General features: G+C 37.2%; 1 protein-coding gene across 1 annotated transcript in view; it reads right to left on the reverse strand.

Moving 5' to 3' along the window:
* Positions 1 to 24,170, reverse strand: part of STT3B (STT3 oligosaccharyltransferase complex catalytic subunit B) — a 52,591-nt gene that overhangs the window by 21,736 nt on the left and 6,685 nt on the right. Inside the window, exons 2-5 of the mRNA XM_050333877.1 lie at positions 7,507 to 7,615; positions 5,552 to 5,839; positions 3,810 to 3,875; positions 115 to 214 (exon numbers count right to left, since the gene is read on the reverse strand). Coding sequence (XP_050189834.1) covers positions 115 to 214; positions 3,810 to 3,875; positions 5,552 to 5,839; positions 7,507 to 7,615 — 563 coding nt within the window. The remainder of the gene's footprint in view (positions 1 to 114; positions 215 to 3,809; positions 3,876 to 5,551; positions 5,840 to 7,506; positions 7,616 to 24,170) is intronic.

Consider the following 24,170-nt stretch of genomic DNA (forward strand, 5'->3'; position numbering starts at 1 on the left):
AGTCTGATACGCAGTTACTTAATACCCACTTGATACAAAACACATCAGCACGGTTAACTTCGTATCTCACATTTAAGCATTTCACAATGACTGTTCAGTGAAAAAAAAACTTACCAATGTAGACCCTCCTGCTGTATCTCTGCATCAGCAACAGAACAAAGACATGCAGTGGAATAAGGTTGATGATGAAAACATAACCACCCCATGCAGAGACCTATGACAAATGGAATAGGAAATTAGATCTGAAATTATCTGCGAATTCTTAAGATAGCAAATGCTGGATTTAAATATTGTGATGGTCTAATAAGAAAACACAAAGTCCATCTAGACAGGCAGTGAGCACTACTAGTAATACCACCAGAATCTTTCTCAATAATTATTATCAAAGAAAAACACAACAAAAGCCCATGTATCAAAGGATTTGGAAATGGACTGATGGATTTTCAAGGTCATCCTTCCTGAATCTCCTCCTTCCAAGCTAATCTGGTCATACTTCCAAACATGAATGGGATGCTGGGGAAAAGCTTTTCCCCATGGTGAAGGCTGCAGCACAAGGCAGCAGTAGGATCCCTAGGGCCACAAGCTGGACTTTGATGATACTTGTGGGTCCCTTTCAACTCGGGATATTCTATGATCCCCTGGAGGACCCAAAATTTTCTTTTGATATACAAATTTAGCACCATGCTCTGCACCTTTTGCTGAGGACAGGGAACACTATCTCCTGGCACAGAAGAGAAAGGGAGCAACGTACAACTCCAGGAGCAGAACTGCTGGGCAGAGCAGCCGATACAAGTTGCCGTGTAAGGAAAGAAATAAAAGCAAGATTGTGGATGCACACACAAGCGGGACTGAACACTACGGAGTGGTAGACAACAATATCCATGATACATGGATATTGCAAATCTGTAGCAACAAGAGCTCTTGAGAAGAATAACTGTGTTGTGCTTAGAACTGAAACACTACCATGGTATTAACACATCACTGATTGCTCGTTCAGATAAGGATTTAATGAGCTATCATTACCATGTGTTATCTAAATTTCTAATGTATTTAAAAGGGCTAATGCTGACTAGACAATCTGTTTTGTAACGTCCTCTTGTCAAATTACAGTCTAGACTTCTCCCATATGCACCATTGCCTATCCTAGGTCTTCATTTTTAGAATGCAGTAGCTAATGTGGTTTTCACTTGAATTGTACTTTAGGGTTGAGATTCAAGTAGATATTTTTAAAGCCCTAGAACTCCAAAAGAAACCCAAATTACTATGTTCTATAGAAGAGATCCTAAAATAAGGATGAGGCCAAGCATTACTGGGTTTTGACACTAATATTACAAAACCCAGCATTTCAAAACTTGGGGTAACCCATTCAGGCAGTGTGAAATAAGTAGAATAGAAATCATGTAAGTTTTTTAGAAACTCATTTCAGATTATCATGATCCTATTGCCAAGTTACAGCATGAAGTATCATGGTTTACACAGGTAAGTTTATTTAATGGGAGAAAACATGAAGACATGTAAGACAGAATAGAGTAAGTACAAATGTGCAGTTAGAACACTATTATATTTAGGGAAAGGTTTGAATGAAGCAGGTAGCAAACACTTTGTATGGACCAGACACCTGCATCTCTAATTACCAAAATATTAAACCAAATCTAAGCACTGAAGATTATACTGAAATGGATGCACATTGGAACTTTTCAAACAAAATTGAGGCATCCTCATATTTTGGCAAAAAGAGTGAAAACATGCTATTACTGCTACAAGGATTGCTTCAACGTACAGCTTTGTTTTATTTTACCTCCCTGTCATGAAAAGCTGTATGAAGCAAAAGCTGTTCAAGTAAAATAAATGCTAAAAATAGAAATGCAAGGAAAAAACTGCTTCTCTATATTGAATGCACTGATATGAATCAAATTACCACAGTGAATTAGGTATATATTTTAAGCAGATTTAGTGATCATGAAAAATTTGTCAATTCATGCAATATCCATTCACCTTTCAAGAAACTGTTCCCCAAATTTCCCACGCAAGAACTGACTCTTACTACCTCAAAACTGTGATTTAACTTTTAACTTACACTGAAAGCAACTAATTAATCAGAGTATGACAAAATATTACTATGTAACAAATAGCAGAATTACGCTTTGTCCTAAAAATTTACCTAGGCAAAATGTCCATAAGTGCATCTTAAAATTCTTTCCAAAAGGGAAATACAATACATGGAAAGCCACCACCTACTTGGGATAAAGCATGTGCACTCTGTAAGCAATAACATTCTATTACCTAATCACTGAGATTTGAGGCTAAGCTATGGACAAATCTTAACCTTTCACGAGCTGATAGCACTTTAAAGGAAAATAAAAAATCCCACTTTTTCACTGAAGGACTCAATGTCACGATGACATTGATTCCATAAGCTCTGTCACCCTGCACACCCTGGATCACATCCCCTCCCTCTCACACAGTCCCACAGACCAACACAGTAGAAGTGGATATTGTGTGATTTTTCAGCAGTAGAATTGTGAAAGTATTATTTTTGTTACCTGCATGTTTAGGAAAAGCATTTTTAGAGAATCTTGCCAATACACTGGCACAATATAAAAAAGACTACAGCGTACAAATATAACAACTCAAGAACTTACTTGCCTGCTTTTGTACTGCACTAGAGCATGTACCAAACCTGCAGGATCTCTTCACTGTCATGCTTTATAAACAGCAATGCTGTGCATAAAGAAGCAGCTGTTTATTTAATGACTTGGCCAAAGGGAGGATAAATAGGGGATGAAATAAATGTGCTCTTAACAAGAATTAGCTATCCTATCCTCTTTGATGACAAACACAGGGCTACTATTTCCTATATTAACAGCAAAAGTTTCCCAGGAAACCAAATGCGCATTAAAGCTAGAGGAAAACTAGGCAGCGTGCAGACAACCTTTGAATTAACCCTGTACTTTAAGGCACATAAACCAGTCCATAAGTTCCTTTTTCTTGCAAACCTACCTGACGGTAGAAAAGCAGTATTTGAGACCTCAATCTTAACTGTCACCAAGCAATTAGCCTGGCGGTCCCACCACTGCCTATTTTGAGGATAATTTATTTTTATATAGCCACATAGAAAAAGGACCTTTGACTGATCCATACAGGAAAATTCTTCAAGTCTAAGGCTTCAGAAGATGGGAGGAGGGTGAAAACCAATTTCCTCAATTTTTCTATTAGTTTTATCTCCTCAGTTTTACTACAGTTCTTCCCCTCTGTTAGCCCTTAGGAACATCTCTGCAATAACCTCCATCTTCACAGATCAAGAATGAAAAGAGTATTTATGATTATTTACTATGATATTGAAATCATTCATCAACCCTAGTGGTAAGTTTTATGGCATAATTATATCCAAAGAAATAGTTTTCAAACTTATAAAAATGTAACTTTGTCCTTACGTTCTAAATATTCTGATTATTTCATTTTCACAATAATGACAAACAGACACATGAATATTAAAATTACACCTTAATTTACTCGTACCCAAATAAAAACCTGACTGAATCAGACTACCTACTCACAGCACAGGAAAAATGTATAAGTTATTATACTTCAACACTTAAAAATTTTTTTTGTGTTTATTTAAATACTTTCAATTTCAATTATTTATTACGTCTTTTAGTCATATATTTAAGGTTTTAATAGAAATATGAAGCAACAACTTCATATTATGGCTTCAACAAAGATTATAATATCATTCAGTTCTTTATTAACATATGGATTATGTAATCCCTACTCAAATAGTTTAGCTATTATATAGATAAAAGCCTTACCATGTAAAAGTAGGATAGACAGCAGCAGATTGTCCAAAAGACTGACCCAGTTTTCACAGACTTCACCTGGAAAAATAACCAAATATTTATGAATGACAAATACAGGATAGTATTCCAAGATCTCATTACAACACAACTGTCAAGAGTTCTTTAGCCCACATCAAGTTATATTTGTATGTTTCTGAATTGATGTCCATAGAATCGTACCCCAAACACAATGCTTTCACACAGAAAAGGAGCTTAGACGTATTTCTCTAGCAAAAGCAGAGGCAGCATATGACCCAACTCTCTGCTTCATGATCTGATGTAGAATGGTAGTAGCAACACCTCTGTGCTACTTTCTCTGAGACATTAGACCACTTCAGAATTCTAAGTGTTGACTATCCATGCCTTACTTTGGCTGGCATCTGACCCAACTCTGCAATCACAGACATAAGAGCTATTCCGTAATTTTGACAAACTCAGTGTTAATGAGAGCATCCAGATACTACCAAAGGTTTAGCTGGATCCATAAACTGCCCAGTAGCATGAATTTCTCTGAAACTGATGGTGGTGACTGTGGTGTGGGAAAATAGGAATGAAGAAAAGACATTAAATAAAGCTAGAAAGTTTTCAATAAAATATATTTGATTCACACATAATTCTACAGGAGGTCATGCAAATATTACTGCATATGCAGTTTAGTTAAATATGAATTTCCTAGGAACAGAACTGCTATTATGTCTCAGTTACTCTGAAATCACAATGTAGGTTGATTCTATTACTGTTATCAAACATAGTACACCTTTACAGTTGCAGCTTATTTTAAGACCAGATTTAAAAAAACCTGCATTTAGAGTAACACCAGTCACTCAGTCATGAAAAAATTCAATTCCCCTCCATTATATTCCTACCAACCACATCCCAAGTTTGACACATTCTAAAGCTAAAAATATCTGTGAATACAAAATTATGAGAAAAGGTGTAATGACCACATACTCATGTGCAGACACTCAAACTGAGAGGAATATGCACTCCAGGAACACACAAGGGACACTACGCTACAGTGTCTATGCTGAATTAACAATATAGTTATGCTCTTTGTGCTATTTCCAAACTAGATTTAATGGTCCAGAAAAGATACAGCTTGCCTAAACTCCTTCATGCAAAACTGCATTACAGATGAAATTCCACATACAGATTAAGGAGTGACTGACAAGCAGTTTTAGCAAGCAGGTTAATTAAAAGACATAAGACTATTTTTTTAAGCAGGCAAGTAACATTAATATCTTGCTCTAGACAACTTCAAGTATTTAATTTGGATACTTAAGTCAAAGCCCTGACAGTCCACACAGTCAAAAGCTTCTCCAGAAGACAATTCAAAGCACTCCATATTCAGTCCACTGCTTTTCACCAGGTATGTAAGGAGGCTAAAAGTTTGATGCACACATAATGTTAATCCCTCCACACTGAAAAACAATCCCTCTATTTGTTTAAATTTATAGACTCATCATAATTTTTATTATTACTATAGGACACACATACTTCAGCAGAACAGTACTTCTACATAGTGAACTAAAGAGAATGATTGTGGAGTGGTTCAGATCATGTGACTTCTCAGTACTTGCCTGATCAAGAGCCAAGGGGAAGAGGGATGAGAGGGAGGAAAATAAGAATTCAATGGATTCTAAGAAAAATCAGTCACTGGGTTGGAGGAGGAACCAAAAAGCCTTTCCAAAGCAAAAGACTCAGCAATTACTTACCCATAAATAGTATGTGAACTGCAGTGCAAAAATAGCTATGCCTTCATTGTCAAATGATCCTGCTACTGATCGGGATATGTAACCTGGAACTATGGCGATGAAACAGGCAGCTAAAAGCCCTGCTCCCTGGTTCCACAGTTCTCTGGTGAGCAGGAAAGTAGAAATAGCTGTAAGGCCACTGAAGACTGGTGCTAGAAACACACATACATCTCTTATATGGACTGTGACATTAAGCATATTTAAAATCCAATGTATAAGGCCTGCTGTCACCATCAGTCCTGGGTATACCTACAAGGAGAAAAAACCGAACAAACCAAAACATTATTGCAGAAAACTACTACGGTAGGTTTGTTTACATATCATTTGCAATGAAATAGTAATTTCTTAAGCTGATATAAGGAGTGAACATTAGCATAAGATAATAGAATTATTTTAATACTACTTTAATCACGTTTTGACAACATCACTGAATACAAGAGTTCTTTAAATTTTATCCAAATGCTAACAATAACATATAATCTATTTAATAAATGAATAAGCAGCATACAGGTAATATCCTACCTTGTTTGACATTTAACATATAATGTTAATTTGCCATTAAGGTATGGAAGCAGAAGCTAAAGTTTGCAATAGAATTTCAAGCAAGCTAACAGTTTTAAAAAAAAAAGTCCAAGACAACAAGAAGAAATCCAAAATTTCCCAGCCCTATCCATTTTCCTTCAAAACATACCATGACCTTCTTTCACTTCTTGGTACCAATAGGGAAAAAAATGGTCATCAACAAAAACTAATTTTTTTAAAGTTGAAAAGTTGATGGTCAGTCAGTTGAGTGTTATATATTTGCAAGACATCAGTAGAGATCTTTGGATATGAAAGATTAAAATAAAGCCCTGTAAAATTCAATTAAGATGCTCTCCAGGAAAAGTACGAAATCTATTGAACCCATCACAAAATATTGGAGAACTTTAAAATATTCTTAATAGGAATTCTACCTTCCCACATTTATCAACATTAGAAAAATCAATACATACTAGAAAAGTTAATATGAACTTCACCTGCCTTAGTTTCTTTCAAAAACAAAGAAGGGCATTGTAGGAAATTAAATTAACAAATGACAGAATGTTCCCCTGCATATATTTCAATGTTCTTTCCTAAGGGGTTTTATTTCATATAAGATAGGTATGGAAAACACACATTTATCTTACATAAGGAGTCTCAAGACTTTACCTTCTTTACTTTGGTATCTCCAAGATACCAAATCAAATGGTGATGTGTTACAAAAAACCCTTGTTAATGCCTTTAATTGGAATGTACTATAATTAAAAAGCTTTAATCTGTGTTAGTAACGTAAGTGTTGCTAAAGGTATTCCAATGAACAACATTTGTATTCTGATTTGGTAATATTGTTTTGTACATCTTTCCTGTCTTGTAACTAGCATCAACACCCATCTTAACTAGTCCTGATGCTTCACACATTCATTCATTAAATCAGTGATTTAATTTCACAAGGTCTTTTCCCATGGAAATCCTAACTTTTTTCCATACATACATGAAGTCTACTCAACATATACCACTGGATTAAAACTTGTACCTTAAGAGATTTAGTTTACAGTTTTGAAAAAAAAAATAAAAAAAAAATTTTGGTTTTCCTTTTTTGATTTCATGTACAAAAATGACAGGAGTAATACCCTTTTTTATTACCATAAGAACTTCATACGTAAGGGAGCTCTGTATTTCTTGTTCACAATATGGTGTTGGATTAAAAACTAAAGCATGTTGACATACTCTCAGTTTCTGCAGCTAAAAATTAAAAACATCTTGATATTCCCTCTGCAACAATTTGACAACTAAAAGCATATTTTATTAAGAGTCTCCTTTTACCAATGTCAACTTTGTACTGAAAGTTCAAAAAATTTACTGCAAAGTCACCTTTAAGTTATTATTACAATACTTACAGTTCCACCTACTATTCTTCCTAGTGGATACCATGCTCTTTCATCAAACCAATTTAAAAATTCATAAAACCCATGAGATGCAAGATGATGTGTTGATCTATAGTTAAACCTAGAAAGAAACGGAAGAAAAGATGAGGGGGTAAGATAAAAATCAAAAACCTGTTAAGATAGAAATCAAGAACTTCAGTGTCTCACTTAGTATAGAAGTACAATGGTCCTCTCTAAATCTATAGCATTCTAAAGTAAATTATTAAGTTCTCAGTTACTAACGACTATATTTTCTTCATTTCTACAGCCAGTGTATTTACGCATGATATGTTATGGTCTGTGGTGGAGGTTTTTATGTGTGTAAGCATTAAAAGGTTTTCTATCACTTTGAAAAACACTCTGGTCATTTCTGGTATTCCTTTTTAAAGCTACTAATTTTCAAATATAGCCTCTCACATCCAGAACATCACTTAGGTAGAATTAAGATCATGGAAGAATCAACGCAAGACTCCCATTCTGAGACAGGACAGTTATGGGGTACATTTGCGGCTGCTCTATCATGTAAAATTGAGAGGTGACTAATGTCCTATGCAATGGGAATCAGTCTGATTATTCACACTATCAAACTAATGGCCTTCACATATTCCCTTCTTTCAATTCCCTTTCCCTTCAATCAAATAAGAATGTATACAATACAGATTCTTTATAGATGAAGTTTCACCTTCAAAGTTTGTACATTCTCTGCTGCAGAAAATTTCTGGTAGAACAAAAGCTCTCCCGTGAATACCTTCAGTTCAGTCTACAAACCATGAAAAACCATCAACAGACAGCCATTATGGCACTAATCTTTCACTTTCCCAGCACAATATATCCCAAACTTCTGATAACAAAACTTCTCAACTATTAAGAAGTCCATTAATTGTAGAAATTAGGTATCAGGCTGTGAAAAGAATTACAATGCATGTTAGCCCAAAAGAGCAAACTCTTTCATGATCATTCAAAAGCCAAACTAAAAGGGCTACAAGTGTTGATAATGGGAAGTTTTCCAGAGAAAGTTTATGCTTAGAGGTGCCTGGGTGAACACAAGGTCTGCAACAAGCAACATCCACAAAGCCAACCCTTCTAATAGATTCTCTAATTGCAATTCAGTCAACAATGTGAAATTCATTAGTTAAAGAAGTATTAAAGATTATATTCATTACTTAAGTAGAAGTTCAGGTGAGTACATGGAATACCACAGCAGGTTAGATGACCAAACCACCATGAAAGACTTCCATAGACACTGCTAGTATTCACAACTAGAAAATCTTAGGTGTGTTTTTCATTTTGTCTATTTTATGAAAGCCTCCACTTGTATCAGTAACATGCATCACTTCTAACACAGATTTTACAGTTACAGCAAATTCTCTTGCATATTTAGGATTCCCAAAACATTACAGGTTTACCTTGAACTAAATCAACAGAATCAAGCTGCTGTCATTCAAGACTGCAAAACCCACCAAGTTCCTAACTGTTTAATCAGTACAAGTCTAATATCTGAAGTAAAACCACACTGAGGTCATGAGCAGTTTTATTCATCTACACAGTGATAGAACAAAAAGAATTGAAATTCAAGTTCAGATGTCAGCAAATTTGCACATTTCAACTGACTGAACTATAACAGCAGCGGTCAAGTGACATTAAAAATAAGTAAATAAAAAATACAGTGAAGTATTTTCAGGAGCAGTCTCTTACATGTTAACTAAGCAATTATACAGGATACATTACCTGATAAAATTGTGGACTTTGAAGAGTTATTAGTCATGTTTATGTAAGGAAATTCATATGAACATCAGTCGTTCTGACCTAGAAATCTTTGATTCAAACAGCAATGTGACATTGGTTTCTAATAAGCCTACAACTATTCCCATTTGACTAGATTTCTAAATATTAATTAATTCTCCATTTCTGAACTGTCAACTATAGTGTGATTTATGAAATGGTGTACCTGTGAAATTAGCCTCTTATCTTAGTACAGTGTGAAACAAATCAGGAGTTTCACATTGCAGAGGATGCACAAGATCCAGCCAGCTATGGACCAGACATAAAACACACTGAAAACCCAGCCAATATTGTCATCCTAGAACTTTAAAAAGGAAACATGAAAGATGTTTACTAACATGGATTACTTTTGAATTTTTAGATCATGACTCAAACTCAGAGGCTACAAAAGTATGACTAATGTTTACTTTTAGAGCATTAAAAGATTAGTTAAACAAATTAAATAGCCAAGAACACATACTGGCATTCTCCTCATGTTTTGAACCAGTAAAGCTTCATAACTGACTTCAGAAGGACGTGAACAACTCTTCTGTGCTTTGGCAGCATCCCATTAAGTCTTTAATAAGAATAATTCAGAATTGAGATGGAACATAACAGCACTTTAATTCTACCACTTGAGAGGTAAGAATTTAATCTTCCCTCCTAGTGTACTTTTAGACAGATACAAATCTATTAACTCTTCTTTCAAAAAAGCAATTGATTTTTTGCCACAAATGAAAGCATGCAGAGACAACTAGGAATGTCTTTACAGTACAAATTATTGGCAATATTATAGGTACATTAATTTTTCAATGTGAGAAGACCTGTAAGTGACAACAAGAAATAACCTTCTGGACACAAAACCCTAAAAAATTATTTAGAAGCTTAATTCAGCACCTCACTTTGACATTAACAAAAAAAAAAAAAAAAGTCCATTTCACCTCCCACTAGGTAACCTGTAACCAAAATTTTTGTTAAAATGTCAATATAAACATATAGGCCCATCAGAAGAAGCTTAATGAGTGATACTGCATATCAAAGCCATCTTCAGGCACTGAAAAAGTGGCAGCAATGGGCACTGCATCAGAAAAGAGTATGGTCTGGCAACCACATGATGATGCCAGTATTACGTCTGGTATCATCCACTTTATAGTACTCTTTGTTAGGGACAAGCCTGAACCTTGAGAAGCTGTTTCCTTTTTGGTCAGAATGGAGATAGCTGCTAACAAACGGTATCACATCACAAACCACAGTCACACAACCTTCTTACTACCTTGGTACTTTTCAAACTATGCTTGAAACACAGTACTGTGGTGTTGTATTTCTACAGTACCTGCAACTATCTATAGGTTTCACAGGGGTACAAAACAGCCCTGGAAAATATTAGAAAAACTGCCACCTTTGCCTATGCCTGCAACTGGGACATTTAGGGGCTGCAACTGAGGGAGAATCGGAACAGAGGCGAGAACAACCAGTGCTGGGTAGGGGTTGCATTTCAGGCTTGGGTGTCACTGCCTGCCCTTGTTCTTCCACCATCATCAGCAGCAAGAATAGGTGATATTTAGGGTTTTTATCTAGTCCCTTTTCTGACCTGCTATACCTTAACCAATGTACTGGAGTACACTGCTGGTTACACTGACTAAATAGTATGCAGTACTATGTGACAGAACCAGAGTGAAGAAAAGGATCCCTTTTCTCCCGCCCTCAACCCTCACAGCCATCTCATCTTGAGGTATGTGAACAGTTTACCCATCTACCAAGATTCCCTTTTTATCCTCCCTCATCCCTTTGAGGCAAATAAATTTGAGACAGACCTGAGAATAAAGAACAAAATTATGTGAAGCACATGCCTAATTAAATACTTAACTAGCAAGACTGAGACAAATACTCAAGTTCTCAGCCCATGCTGTGAAGAAGATACACTTGCCAATATTCAAGTAAGGGCCAGACTAACATTAGTAAGCGTTGATGTTTCTTATTTTAGTTGACATTCTATGAGGAGAAGTGATGTTCTGTTGCTCTCCTTGCCTCTTTCTGTCAGGTCTGTAGTTTGAACTGTCTCCTCCTCCAAGCTAAGCTTTAGAGGAATAATCAAACATTCTTAAGTCTTTTTTTTAAGTCAGAATTCTAAGTCCCAGTTGCCAAATTAGGCTGGTATTATAGTTTGAATCTTTGGGGAGATGCTCTAGTGATCATAAATGCACTCTATGCATGGTACCATTAATTTTGTGGCACTACTGGAAATACCTGTGTTATAGTCAGTTCAGTAGACAACTGGAGATAAGTTAATAAAGATGAGGTTCTCATTTTTAAAGCTTATTTTACCAGAGAACACAGTACAAGCAGCAACAACAAAGTAACTCAACAGAGGTATAATTTTTTTTTAGTAGCAACATTAATTTAGAAAGCTTAACTAGGCAACTTATAAAGTAAAGCCTGTAAAGTTTTCACTTATACATTATGTACTCTTAATACATAATCTTAACTATCTGTTCATGCTTAGGTTTGATTTTTATTTCATCCTATGAACTGTTTTTTTGATGACACAAGGTAATACTGTAAGATGATTACTTAATGCTAGTCACAGCAATCACTCTCTATCCAGGAGCTACAGAATTCTCCAGCACTTCACAGCAACAATTACTGCTGTATTTATAAAGAGACATCTTTGGTTTTGATGTTCTAAGTATTTCCTTGACAAAGTACTACTTAAGATAAACATTAAAATAAAATTTAGCTTACTGAGAAAAGAAAATAAGAGCACATGTAGAGCAGTTACTTCATCCAGACTTTAACAACACTTAAGGTAAATTATACTGACAGCGATGGAATTCATTCAACCCCTCTATTCCAACAGAGCACAAGATCAGTGTGTTGCTTCTTGTGGGAATGGTGACTGTTTAAACCCCAATCAATTTCATGCTATTACTGCCCCATCATCTAGAGTTTTTATCCAGCATTTTATAGCCATCTGAGAATATGTAATCTCCTTACAGGCAGAATCTGTTGAAAAATTTCTAAGCCTGCAATTATAAAGGCTTCTGTGCTCTAAAAGTCTTCATCTGCAGATGCACAAAATTTTCACATCTGCAAACTCAGTAAAATGACATGATACAAACTGTGAACGTTACAAGCTATCTGAGCAATTCTAGGAGTCAGTTTTTAATGCAAATGTAGATTACAGAATCAATTCTGCCATACAGTATCTAATTAGAGACGGCAAGTCTAGATTCTTGAAAAAGATTGTTGTGGATTGACTCCATATCCGACATATTCTTTGCAACCAAAGGAAGAATTTATTCAGCGCAACACTATGGAAAATCTAATGAGAAACTTCAGTAGCTTCCATTGAAACCAAGAAAAGTATATACAGTATTCCATATTAAATTTTAAAGCACCTGCTTGCCTACATATTATACTATGGTTACAACATCCTGCAAGTCTTATTCTGAACTCTGTATCTATGAATAAGCAATTACCACAATGAGTTCTGGTTTTTAAAATGGCAGTATAGTACCCCATCAATCACATAATGAATTCAACACACTACAGCAGTATTTCTCATCAGGAAAATCCTTACTTGTGTTGTGTCTATAACCTTGGTAAGTATGTATGGACATTTAAGCCACTTTCAACTAATCAGGATCAGAATTTTGGAGCAGCAATATCTACAGGCAAAAGTACTCATGACAGGTAAAGAGCCTTTCCTAGTGACCCAAACCCAAGGTGTTAGACCTCACAGTAAGAATGAAGAAAACGTACACCAAGATCTACCTGTGTAAGAACCCATGAGATGGAGGGTGGTGAATTAATTTATCTGAGTCAAAACTGACATAAATCTGCAAAATGGAAGAGCAACCAGGCAATTTTATTTCAGAGTAATCTCCTTTCTTAACCTCATGTCAGTGGAATGGTTTTATTAGGTCCTAAATCTAATACAAACATATACTGCATGAATTTTGTCCCTAATTAGCACATTTATATAGAATTTAAGTCCTTAAGTGTCCACAAATCTTTCTTCTAGAATCTGTCTAGGTACACAGATACCACGGTTTTATGTAGAAGCTGTTATCACTTTGCACACTCAACTTCTGCACCTCACTGGACAACAAACACCCAGGAGTCATGAGCACAGGAACTCTACCCAGTCTTTCACAAGGGACATGGAACATGTTTGCACAGTTCTTAGTAAAGTTGATTGAAAGACAACTATTAAGTAAAGTCCATTAGAAAAAAAAAAGATAAAAGCTTTGACAGATGTGGAGTTTAATATTGTCCTAATTATGATGTTTTTGGGGGTTAAATACAGAATTTTTGATTGTTTATATCACTATGTGAATATGTAATTACTCTTTGCATTCTGAGACAAGCCTCAACTAATATCAAGCATTTTCTGCAATACTATTAGAATGATCCCAGATGGGTAAAACAGTAGAAAGCCAAGACAGAAAAAAAAGTTGGATGCAGAAAAAAAAAATCAGCAGGGCAGGGCACCTATTTTTTCAGGTCCAACATTCAACTACGATCAATGGAAATCCTGAAGAATGGTTATAGAAGAACCATTAAGAATTATCATTAAGAATATCAGAATGTCCCCAATGTGTTTAAGAAGGATTACAGCATTCCTGCTGCCACTACTTGGCATGCTATTTTCACCGCCTGCAATAAGATGTCACGTTTAGCAAATGCTGAAATCGGGAACTGCATGCTGCCAGTGGCGTAATGATATGAAATTCTACAGGGAGTATACAGTCACTAACTTCTTCAGAGAACCCAGGGCATCTCCAATATTTTTGCTAAAGAACTGCAAGCTTTTTAAAGCACTCCATGACCACAACTTATATTTTTTCACACAATATACCACCATCTGAAGCCACGATATGTTTCCCATCATCACTGTAGTGGGTGTATATCAGACACTTCCTCTGATGCCTATTCGCTTTTTCATTACTTTTTTTGTCTTGCTTTTGAACTATTCAATGTCTCAAGGCAAATTATTATGAAAAGAGTTAGTTTTATCAATATTAAAAGGCATATTTTGCCAGTGAATTTTGCCATTCATAACATTTAACAACATTTTAGACCTAAAAAGAAAGTGATGATGACATTTTTCTTGGAACAGTCAAAGTTCCCAAGGGATTTCAAAGATAAGATGCAAACAGAACCATCTGAAATTGCTACAGGGGAAAACTGAATGCTCATTTTCTTTTCTACCAGGCAGACACTTTACAACAGATACTACACTACAACCAGCATCAATATGGATGGCAATATTGGGTCTGTATCTTCTGACAGCATCAGGTTCTCAAGAGGCATCAAGTCTCTGTTCAATACAGTATAAACTACCACAAACTCCAAAGGCCCCACAGTGCTATGTCTGTATCTTTCTAAGTGCTATTGGGCTACTCTGTGGCAATTAGCCTTGAATCTTGCAACTCTGAAGCTTTTGCACAGAATTCAAGACAATGTTCCAAGACCAATGTTTCTTCCAGATCAAACAGATTTGTGCTAGACTTGTTTCTAAAATGATGGAGGCAGTTAACTTCAAGATCTTCTAAGTTAAAGGCTGGTACATGAGGATCTGGTTGGTAGGAAGGAATTAAAAAGGCAATTAGATGAACAATATATTTTAACATGTAAAGTATTGTTTCTGTGAAAAATCTGACAGGAGAAATCAATGAAGTGAAATGACTGCTTCACAAGAATTGACTGGGAACAGAGGACATCTAGCTCCCAAGCCACTTTTTTCATGGTCTTGTAGTATAGAAAAGCAACGTGTAACACCTAAACAACTATTATTAAACTGGTCTCAAATATACTACCTGCTATCCTGCAGCAAGATCTAATACGTGCACAGAAGAGAATACTAATTTTTGTAATAGCCCAAAACACAGAGTAAAATAAAGGAAATTTATTATTTGTTACAGGTACTTTAATTATATTTTAACTATTTGGGAGTATGTGGCACAGTCTTCATCTCTATTACATAATAAGTTCACCTATATCCTACAATGCAGTGGCAGCTGAGTAAGTACCATCTACATCAAAATGCAGTTGAACCAACTTCACAATCACTTCCCATTAAGTGAAATTTAAGAAATCAGCCTGGATGCCAGGTGGCCTGGCAGACCACTTCTACTCTGTAAAATACAAGACATGGTAAAAAGTAAACAGGACCCTTTAAAAGGCTCCAGATCCCCAACATCACAGATGATATTTAAGCAGTGACAATCTTATTTCAGGCAGAACATTTAAACACTTAACAGCACTGCAGAAGAGTTTTAGCAGAAATTATTTTGTCCACTCCTCAATAACCAAGAGCCTATTACCAGAACTTCTGTGTAACATGACACAGAGTAAGTCCAGCCAGAATCAGACATTAGATATCAAACCACTCTATAAATCATGGCAACATAGGTTTTTTAAGCTCACAGAAATTAAAAGTATCTACGTGTTGTGATTGCACATCTAAGTCAGTTTAGCAAGTTAAAATAAGGTAGCGTTTCACCCAAAATACTTGTTCTTTAGCGCATTTCTGAACACACCTGCTATTTTTCCTCCTGCAGGCCTCTGTTGCCTGAATTTCCTGACTATGCTTTCTTTCAATTGTTCTTTCTGTATCTGGATCATGTTTAGTCCAAGAAGCTGGATCTCTCATAGAGCACCTGTTGAGCTCCATCTGTTGCAATACTGACTTACTGACTTTTTACTACAGTGACTGCTGAGAAAATAAAAATTAACGTTTCAGAGTGAATAATACAAAGCATCATTAGAGCAGAACAGACATTCTAACTTGAACAATTTCTGCCCGGTGATTAACACCAGACAGGTTAAAGACCTAATTTTATCTAAATTAAATGCGTGCTCAAATTCTGCTTAACCCTTCAGTAACCTGGCAGAAACAGACACGGGTTTGAGCTCTGCCAGGGAAGGTTTAGGTTGGATATTAGAAAGAAGTTCTTTACAGAGAGAGTGATCAGGCATTGGAATGGTCTGCCCAGAGAGGTGGTGGATTCACTGTCCCTGGAGGTTTTTAAGATGAGGCTGGATGTGGCACTGAGTGCCATGATCTAGAAATCACAGTGGGGTTGGATCAAGGGTTGGACTTGATGATCTCGGAGGTCTCTTCCAACCCAGTTAATTCTATGATTCTATGAAGTATTGCATTCACCAGGAATGTAGCAGGGATTGGGCAATTTTTACCTGTGGGTATGTACACATATAGATAGAGCTACCTGCAGAACAAACCAAACAATACAACCAGGGTTTGCAGGGACATAGAGATAGATCTAATTATGCCCTTATTATTATCAAATTATTATCAATTATAGCTGAAAGGAAAAGGCATGAATACAACTCAAAGTGCATGGGTAAGGAAAAAAAAAAGTATTCCTAACTCTAGGATGCCTTGTACTGAATTACACAGTCACAAATTTAACTATGAGAGTTATCCTTCAACTAACCTTTGCTAGGTAAAAGGAGTGCAAAGTACTCCTAATCCGCTTCTTTGTGCAAATCAGACAAATTAGCTTGAATCACAGCTAAAAAGCAAACCACTCCAGAGATGTTGTAAAAGACAACAAAAATGCTTCTATAAATATATCAGCAATAAAGGAGGGCTAAGGAGAACCTCTATCCTTCATTGCATCCAGGAGGAAGCAGTGACAAAAGATGAGGTGCCTAATGCCTTCTTTGCCTCAGTCCTTAACAGTAACACCAGCTGTTGTTCCAGCCCCCTCAGAAAGAAGACTGGGATGGGGAGCAGAAAGAAGCCATCATAATCCAAGGGGAAATGGTCAGCAACCTATTACACCACTTAGAAACACACACAAGTCTATGGGGCTGCATGGGATCATCTAGAGCAAAACCCTACAGCAAATACAGGACAACTGGGGATCAGACCCAGTCAGGATGGGTTTATGAAAGGCACATCCCACTTGTCCAACCTGATCTTCTTCCATGACAGGGTGACTTGCTTAGTGGACGAGAGAAAGGCTGTGGATGTTGTCTACCTGGGCTCTAACAAAGCCTTTGACACTGTTTCCCACAGCATTCTCCAGGAGAAACTGGCTTCTCATGGCCTGGACAGGTGTACTCTTTGTTGGGTAAAAAACTGGTTGGACGGCCAAGCCCAGAGAGTGGTGGTGAATGAAGTTGCATCTAGTTGATGGCAGACAAAGTGGTGTTCCTCAGGAATCAGCACTGGGGTCAGTCCTGTTTAATATCTTTATTGATGATCTGGATGAGGGGATCAAATGCACCCTCAGCCAGGTTGCAGATGACACCAATTTGGATGGGAGTTTTGAACTGTTGGAGCTTAGGAAGACTCTACAGAGGGATGTGGACAGGCTGGATCAAAGGGCCAAGGTCAATTGTATGATGTTCAACAAGGTGAAGTGACAGGTCCTGCACTTGGATCACAGCAGCCCCATGCAGTGCTACAGGCTTGGGGAAGAGTGGCTGGAAAGCTGCCTGGTAGTAAAGGACCTGGGGGTGCTGGTTGACAGCCAGCAGTGTGTCCAGGTGGCCAAGAAGGCCAATGGCATCCTGGTTTGGATCAGGAATAGTGTGGCCAGCAGGACCAGGGCAGTGATTGTCTCTCTGTACATGGCACTGGTGAGGCCGCACCTCGAATCCTGTGTCCAGTTTTGGACCCCTCACTGCAAGAAAGACATTGAGGTGCTGAAGCGTGTCCAGAGAAGGGCAACAGAGCTGGTGAAGAGTCTGGAGCACAAGTCTGATGAGGAGTAGTTTAATGGAGCTGAAGGTTGTTTATTCTGGAGAAAAGGAAGCTCATGGGGAAACTTAATGCTCTCTACGACTACCTGAAAAAAAAGGTTGTAGTGAGGTTGGGGGTTGGGCTCTTCTCCCAGGTAAGAAGTGATAGGACAAGAGGAAATGGCCTTGAGTTGCGCCAGGGGAGGTTTAGATCAGGTATATGAAAAAATTTCTTCACTGAAAGGGTTATTAAGCATTGGAACAGGCTGCTCAGGGAAGTGGTTGACTCACTAACCCCTGAAGTATTTAAAAGAGCTGTAGATGTGGCACTTAGGGACATGTTTTAGTGTTGGAGTTGGCAGTGCTGGGTTAATGGTTAGACTCAACAACGGTAGAGGTCTTTTCCAACCTAAATGATTCTATGATCTCAACGATTTCAACTGATTTTTCTCCGAAGCAGATTAAGAGTACCCACATGATCTATTAATACAATCCAACTGAAGGGATGCTGGCCTCCAGCTGAGGGCAGAAACAGTTCCAGTTGTTTGCAAAGTGACTATATATCCACTCACACTGAAGAAAATTGGTGTGGGAATAGGATGTCACCAATAAAATAAATAAAGACCTGGAAAGTAGCTGAAAACAGAAAGTGGCCTTCATTCTTCCCTACAATACACAGAGTGGAGTTTACTTTCCTAATAATATTTTGTCTTCTTGATCCACTTTCAATGTCTGATTTATTATCAAATAAGTGTGGCAAGCAGAATTTAAAATCAGCTATCCACTCCTTCTATTTTATATCTTTCATACTGTTTTAAGTAACTACAAATTAAAAACAAACAAACAAAGTTTTCACTGAATTTAATTCAACCAGTTAACAATTGTACCTAATGGTTACCAGTGCTTCCTTAAAAACTATGCACAAGAAACACAAAAGTGCAATAACAAAACATTATTTGCTCTTTAGGTATTCACACAGAAATGCTAAAGATTAACTGTACTGCAATGACTACAGTGCTAAGCATTTAAGATAGTATCTCTAAACTCCTGCCATGTACAATGTGAAATTAAAGTTACATGTTTATTTTCTCATTACATGATGGAATTTCTAGTATTGCTTAGTCTTACTATATTGTAGCTATTGAACTATCTCACTGTGCTCCTTTGTCACTTCAGTAAAATCCAATTCAAGTTTAGAAGTGACCTTAGAATGTGAAGGTGGTAGAACACTCAAGATGAGCTAGGCTTACTGTTACACACAGAATCACAGAATATGCTGAGTTGGAAGGGACCCACAAGGATCATCAAGTCCAACCCTTAGCCCTGCACAGGACCATCCCCAAGTATCATGCCTGAGAGTATCACGGAAATGCTTCTTGAACTGTCAGGCTTGGTGCTGTGACCACTTCCCTGGGGAGCCTGTTCCAATGCCCAACCACACTCTGCGTGTGAAGAGCCTTTTACTAATATCCAACCTAAACCTCCCATGACTCAACTTCAGACCATTCCCTTGGGTCCTGTCACTGGTCATCTCCGAGAAGAGATCACTGTCTGCTCCTCCACTTTCCCTCATAAGAAAGTTGTAGACTGCAATGAGTTCTCCTCTCAGTTTCCACACATATGCTTTGAAGCTATCACAAGTGTTATTATAGAAATATTCACAGACTACACCCACCATTGCCTCTATCACACATCCAAAAACACGCCCTTTCAAAACCAAATCACCTCTTTGACCAGCCTGCTACAGAGGTATATACAGTTCGCAAGCTACAGCCTCTCTAACAGTAAAAGGATGAGTTTCATTTCTAATGCCATTTTATTAAATCATAAGTAATGACTTGAGGTACCATGCCTTTCCCTGCTCCCCCATTGCCACATGAAACAGCATAAGGTAAAAGGAATGCCTAGTTGCCCATGAAAATGGGGGAAGGAGGATACTAAAGTAAGAGGTTCGGTTACAGTTCAGGTGGGGTTGGAAAGTGGTGTAATGCACAGGATGTGTGAGAGCTGTTGGGAAGGGCCCAGCAGAAGTTCTCGAGGGACAGTTATTAGGTCACATAATCCTAAATCTTCTCTCTCCTTGTTCTCCAGACATGAATTAAATTGGGCTGTTCCAGGACCTTTCAAGCTTCAATCCCCACCAGATTGTATGTCCTCTCAACTCTCTCCACAAATGTGCATTTAAATTAGAAAACTAGAGTTAGCCTTCCTGTAGAGAAAAGGGATTCAGCTCTGGATCCCAAATATCCCATACAACTATTTAAGTCTTAATGCTGAACAAAACTTTTGAACACTTACAGCACAGTAAAGAGCTTTAGCAGAAACTGTTGATATGTTCACCCCTCAATAACCCATGATCTGCTGGTCAGAGAACTCATGGATACTTGAGATAGGATCAAGGTACAAGATGTGCCAATACAATAGCTCGATACCATTGGAAAGGGGGAGTTTCTCCTCTCCCTGCTTGCAGTTGAAGATCTGACACTTGCGCTTACCGGAATTCTGCAAGTTGCCTTAACTTGATAATGCAGCAGAAAACTATCCCAGGAAATGGCCAACAGATGCTGGGAAATTCCTGATAACTGGTTCTCTTGATTAGATGCAAACATGGCAAATTTATACTGGTTAAGACAAGCTCAGCAGCACCTGGATGTACTGTAGCTGTTCAGTTAGTCTTGACTCAAAACACTCTGAACCCCCATCTTATCAGCCATAGCAGCTTTCTGGAGGTTCTCAAAGGAACCTGTGGAATTATCTTCCATGTGTTTTCCAATGCACAAATGATACCCATGGGTACTCCAGCACAGCACATTAGGTAATGAGAGAGAGGACAACCCTGCTTAACTTCCCAGGTGAAAGCACCTTTCAGCTAACATTTAAAGCTGTTCTGCAGCTTGAAGGTAGCCCCGAAAGAAGACAGCAGATGGTACCGTATGGAACATACTCTCACAAAGCAAAACTGCGATGAGCACAGCCAAGTATATTGTGTCGAAACTAGAGTACAATGGAAGTATAAAGATAAAAGGACCCTGAAGTTGGCTTACAAAAGCAAAAGCTAGAATATAAAACAGTGATGAAACTATTACAAGCACAACGTATTTCATGCAGAACAAATCACCCAGCCTTCTGCCAAGCAAAAACTGGGCTTTACCGTGGGAGGGTGGGGCGAGAGTTGATGAAGTAGTGGTAGAATACAAAACTAAAGCACTAAAAATTCCTTGGCTCCTAAACATGTTTAGCCATAGGAGAATAATTACATTTGTTATCACTAGATGACCTGAGATATCACAAATTAAGACACCATTGCAAATATTTAAGGTAGTCTCTCCAGGGTCATAATCCATTTTATATTTGGCAAGTGAAAGATTAAAACTCTTACAGAGTAAAATGAATTGTGAGACACATGCAATAGTTTTTCAAATGTTACTTCAGACATCTGACATTAGATAAATCATTCTCATAATCTGAGTAAGAATAAAATAGTCAAAACACAGTAGCATTACACAACTTCTTGGAAAACTCAAACACTGCATTGGCTTTCATGACTCTCATTCTATAGTAAAGTGAGCCAAAGAGACACCCATTTACTTACATTGTTAACATCGATATAATGCCAAAGCTCCAATTTTGTTTCGTTGTCCTTCTAAATTGGAAGAATTGCAACTTTAGGTATTTTATCTATTGCCAGAGAATGAATTAAAGACATTTTAAAGACCTTTAATACTTTAATGATCAACCTCAAATATTTCAACCATGAAGATGAAGCTGCCTTTTACAAGATAAATATTTCAAACAATATTTATGAAATTCTAAGTTACTTAACTGAGTTCCCAAATGCTGCTTGGGATAAGTTTAGAATATGAAGGAAACACATTCTACATATGCAATAGATCATTAAAAAAAAAAAAAAACAAACCACAAAAAACCCCCCCTGGATAAATATAGAAAAGTATTCTGGACAAGAAGGCTTGTTTTGTTGTTTTGCTTCTAAATCAAGAAAATGCACTGCTGTATTTTCAAATCCTTTGGCTATGGCACACACATATTCTATTCCACATGTATTCCTCCCAGTCAGCTGCATCCTCAAAAATGTACTTTCCATACCTAGAATTTTTTAATATATCCATCTATTGGGAAAATAGGAATAAAAATTAATAAAGTTACACTTCTTGGATTTAAATAAGTTGGCTAATATTTATGTATAATAGTCACAAAAAGAGAATGCAGAACTCACAAAAAAATGTGGGCTGCCCGGCTACATGTGCTAAACAGTTTAAAATTACATAATTACATCCTATTTTTCCCTTCTGCAAAATCCATATTAAAACAACAGGACAGACGGTGCCCATGTATACAGTGAGCCATTATTTTAAATAAATGTAAATAATACTGTATTAAACAGTCTAGAAGATAATAGCAATCTCACTAAGAACACCACCAAAAATCAATAATCAAGTCAAACTCACATCCTCCACTGCAATGTAGTTTCCCCAAGGATTTTGCTTGTTTGTCTTAAGTGAGAGAATTTTGAAAAGGTGTTTTGCAATTCTTCGTGGATTATCAACTGAAGAGAACATGAATGTGCTCTTTACCTAACAAATTAACATAAGCCATATAAACCAACTGCCATAGGAAATTATACGATGAGCATTGTAACACCTGGAAGTAATTATCATTACAGTCCACATACTCCAGTTATTTATGTTAGATGGGCTCTTAAAAAATGTAGCACGTGATACTGGACTTAGGTGTCCTATAGCAGACAGACATTTTAAATATAGGAAGAGCAGGAAACATCCTGCTCTTAGAAGTGCTCATGAAAAACACTCAGTTATTCCTTGTTTAATTCTTTTTCTGAATCACAGGAATACCGCTGCACATAACAGCAAGAACTTTTGAAGTATAGGAAGCACTTAATTCTCTGTACGCCAAATTAGCTTTTACCCTGGGAAAGCAGCACTAAGTTGCAAAATACAGAAGCTGATCTATGTTGTTTGTATCCATGTCCTTAAATTCATTCCTTGGGCTGCTTCAACTTATGTAAGGGGTGGTGCAGCATTAGAGTACCCCTCAAGCCCAGGCCTAGCAGCACCCACATTAAAAGCACCTCAGTTTGATTCCCTGTAACAGCTCAGATGAAGACCACAAACTCTGCTCAGCTCTGGGGCCAGAAATGAAGTCTGTGTGTCGGACATAACTATAAAAAGACTAATAGCAAGACTTGTCCTAAGTTCACTTTGTTCTCCAAGCAAGTAGTAAGACTGATGGCTAGAAAAAGTTCTGCTAAAAGAGTTAATAATAATAAAAATATCAGCACACATCCTGCTACAGGGTCCAGGCTCCACAGGCTCCAAAAGCAGCCGCTTTAATGGCTTTGCTAAGTAGAAAGAAGCCCTCAGGATCAGCCCTAAATGTCACTACAAATATACCTCAAAGGGCTCAAAGAGGGGAATTTTCAAAAAATAAGGAGGAAAGTCCGCAACACATATACAGATAGACATTAAATGGAAAATAACCTGACTAGATCAGCAGAGATTCTTGTGGAACAGCAAAGACACCTCCCTAACCTCAGTCTAGCCCCAACCCACTCAAAACCTATTAATTCCTACACGATTTTGAATTTTCCTGATAACTCTACTGGTCAACATTTTTATTCTCCCCTTCCCCCACCAGTTCAACATGAGACAGATTTAAAAACATGAGTATTAGGATTAAAGGCTGCCAAAAACAGACACTATTAGAGAGAGAGTCATGATGGGAAGCAAAAGGTAACATTCATAAACCACCCTAACCCTATGTAATCAAATCAAATTTCTGTTTTAAAACAAGAACATATTAAGCTGTTCAAATCATAGGGTATCTGCCAAAAAAAGCCCATTCAAGGATTTTCATTGTAGCATTTGCTCTAGTTAGTCAAGTGTGAGTGTTTGAAGACCATTTAGGAAAAAAAATCATGGCATTAAAAGCTAAATCTGATGGTTCAGGTAACCCAGCCTACATAAAACATTTGGATATCTTTTCCTTTTCATGTTTCACACCGCTATCCATAAATCAATAAAGGGGTCAACACTTTGCAAGCATTTTATCTCACCACTTATGTTTTCCAAAAGAAGACTGTACAGAAACTAGGGACAGTCTCTGTACTCAACCATACTCTG

The sequence above is a fragment of the Myiozetetes cayanensis genome, unplaced genomic scaffold (assembly GCF_022539395.1).
Source record: "Myiozetetes cayanensis isolate MyiCay16 unplaced genomic scaffold, myiCay2020 scf1, whole genome shotgun sequence".
Classification (NCBI taxonomy): domain Eukaryota; kingdom Metazoa; phylum Chordata; class Aves; order Passeriformes; family Tyrannidae; genus Myiozetetes; species Myiozetetes cayanensis.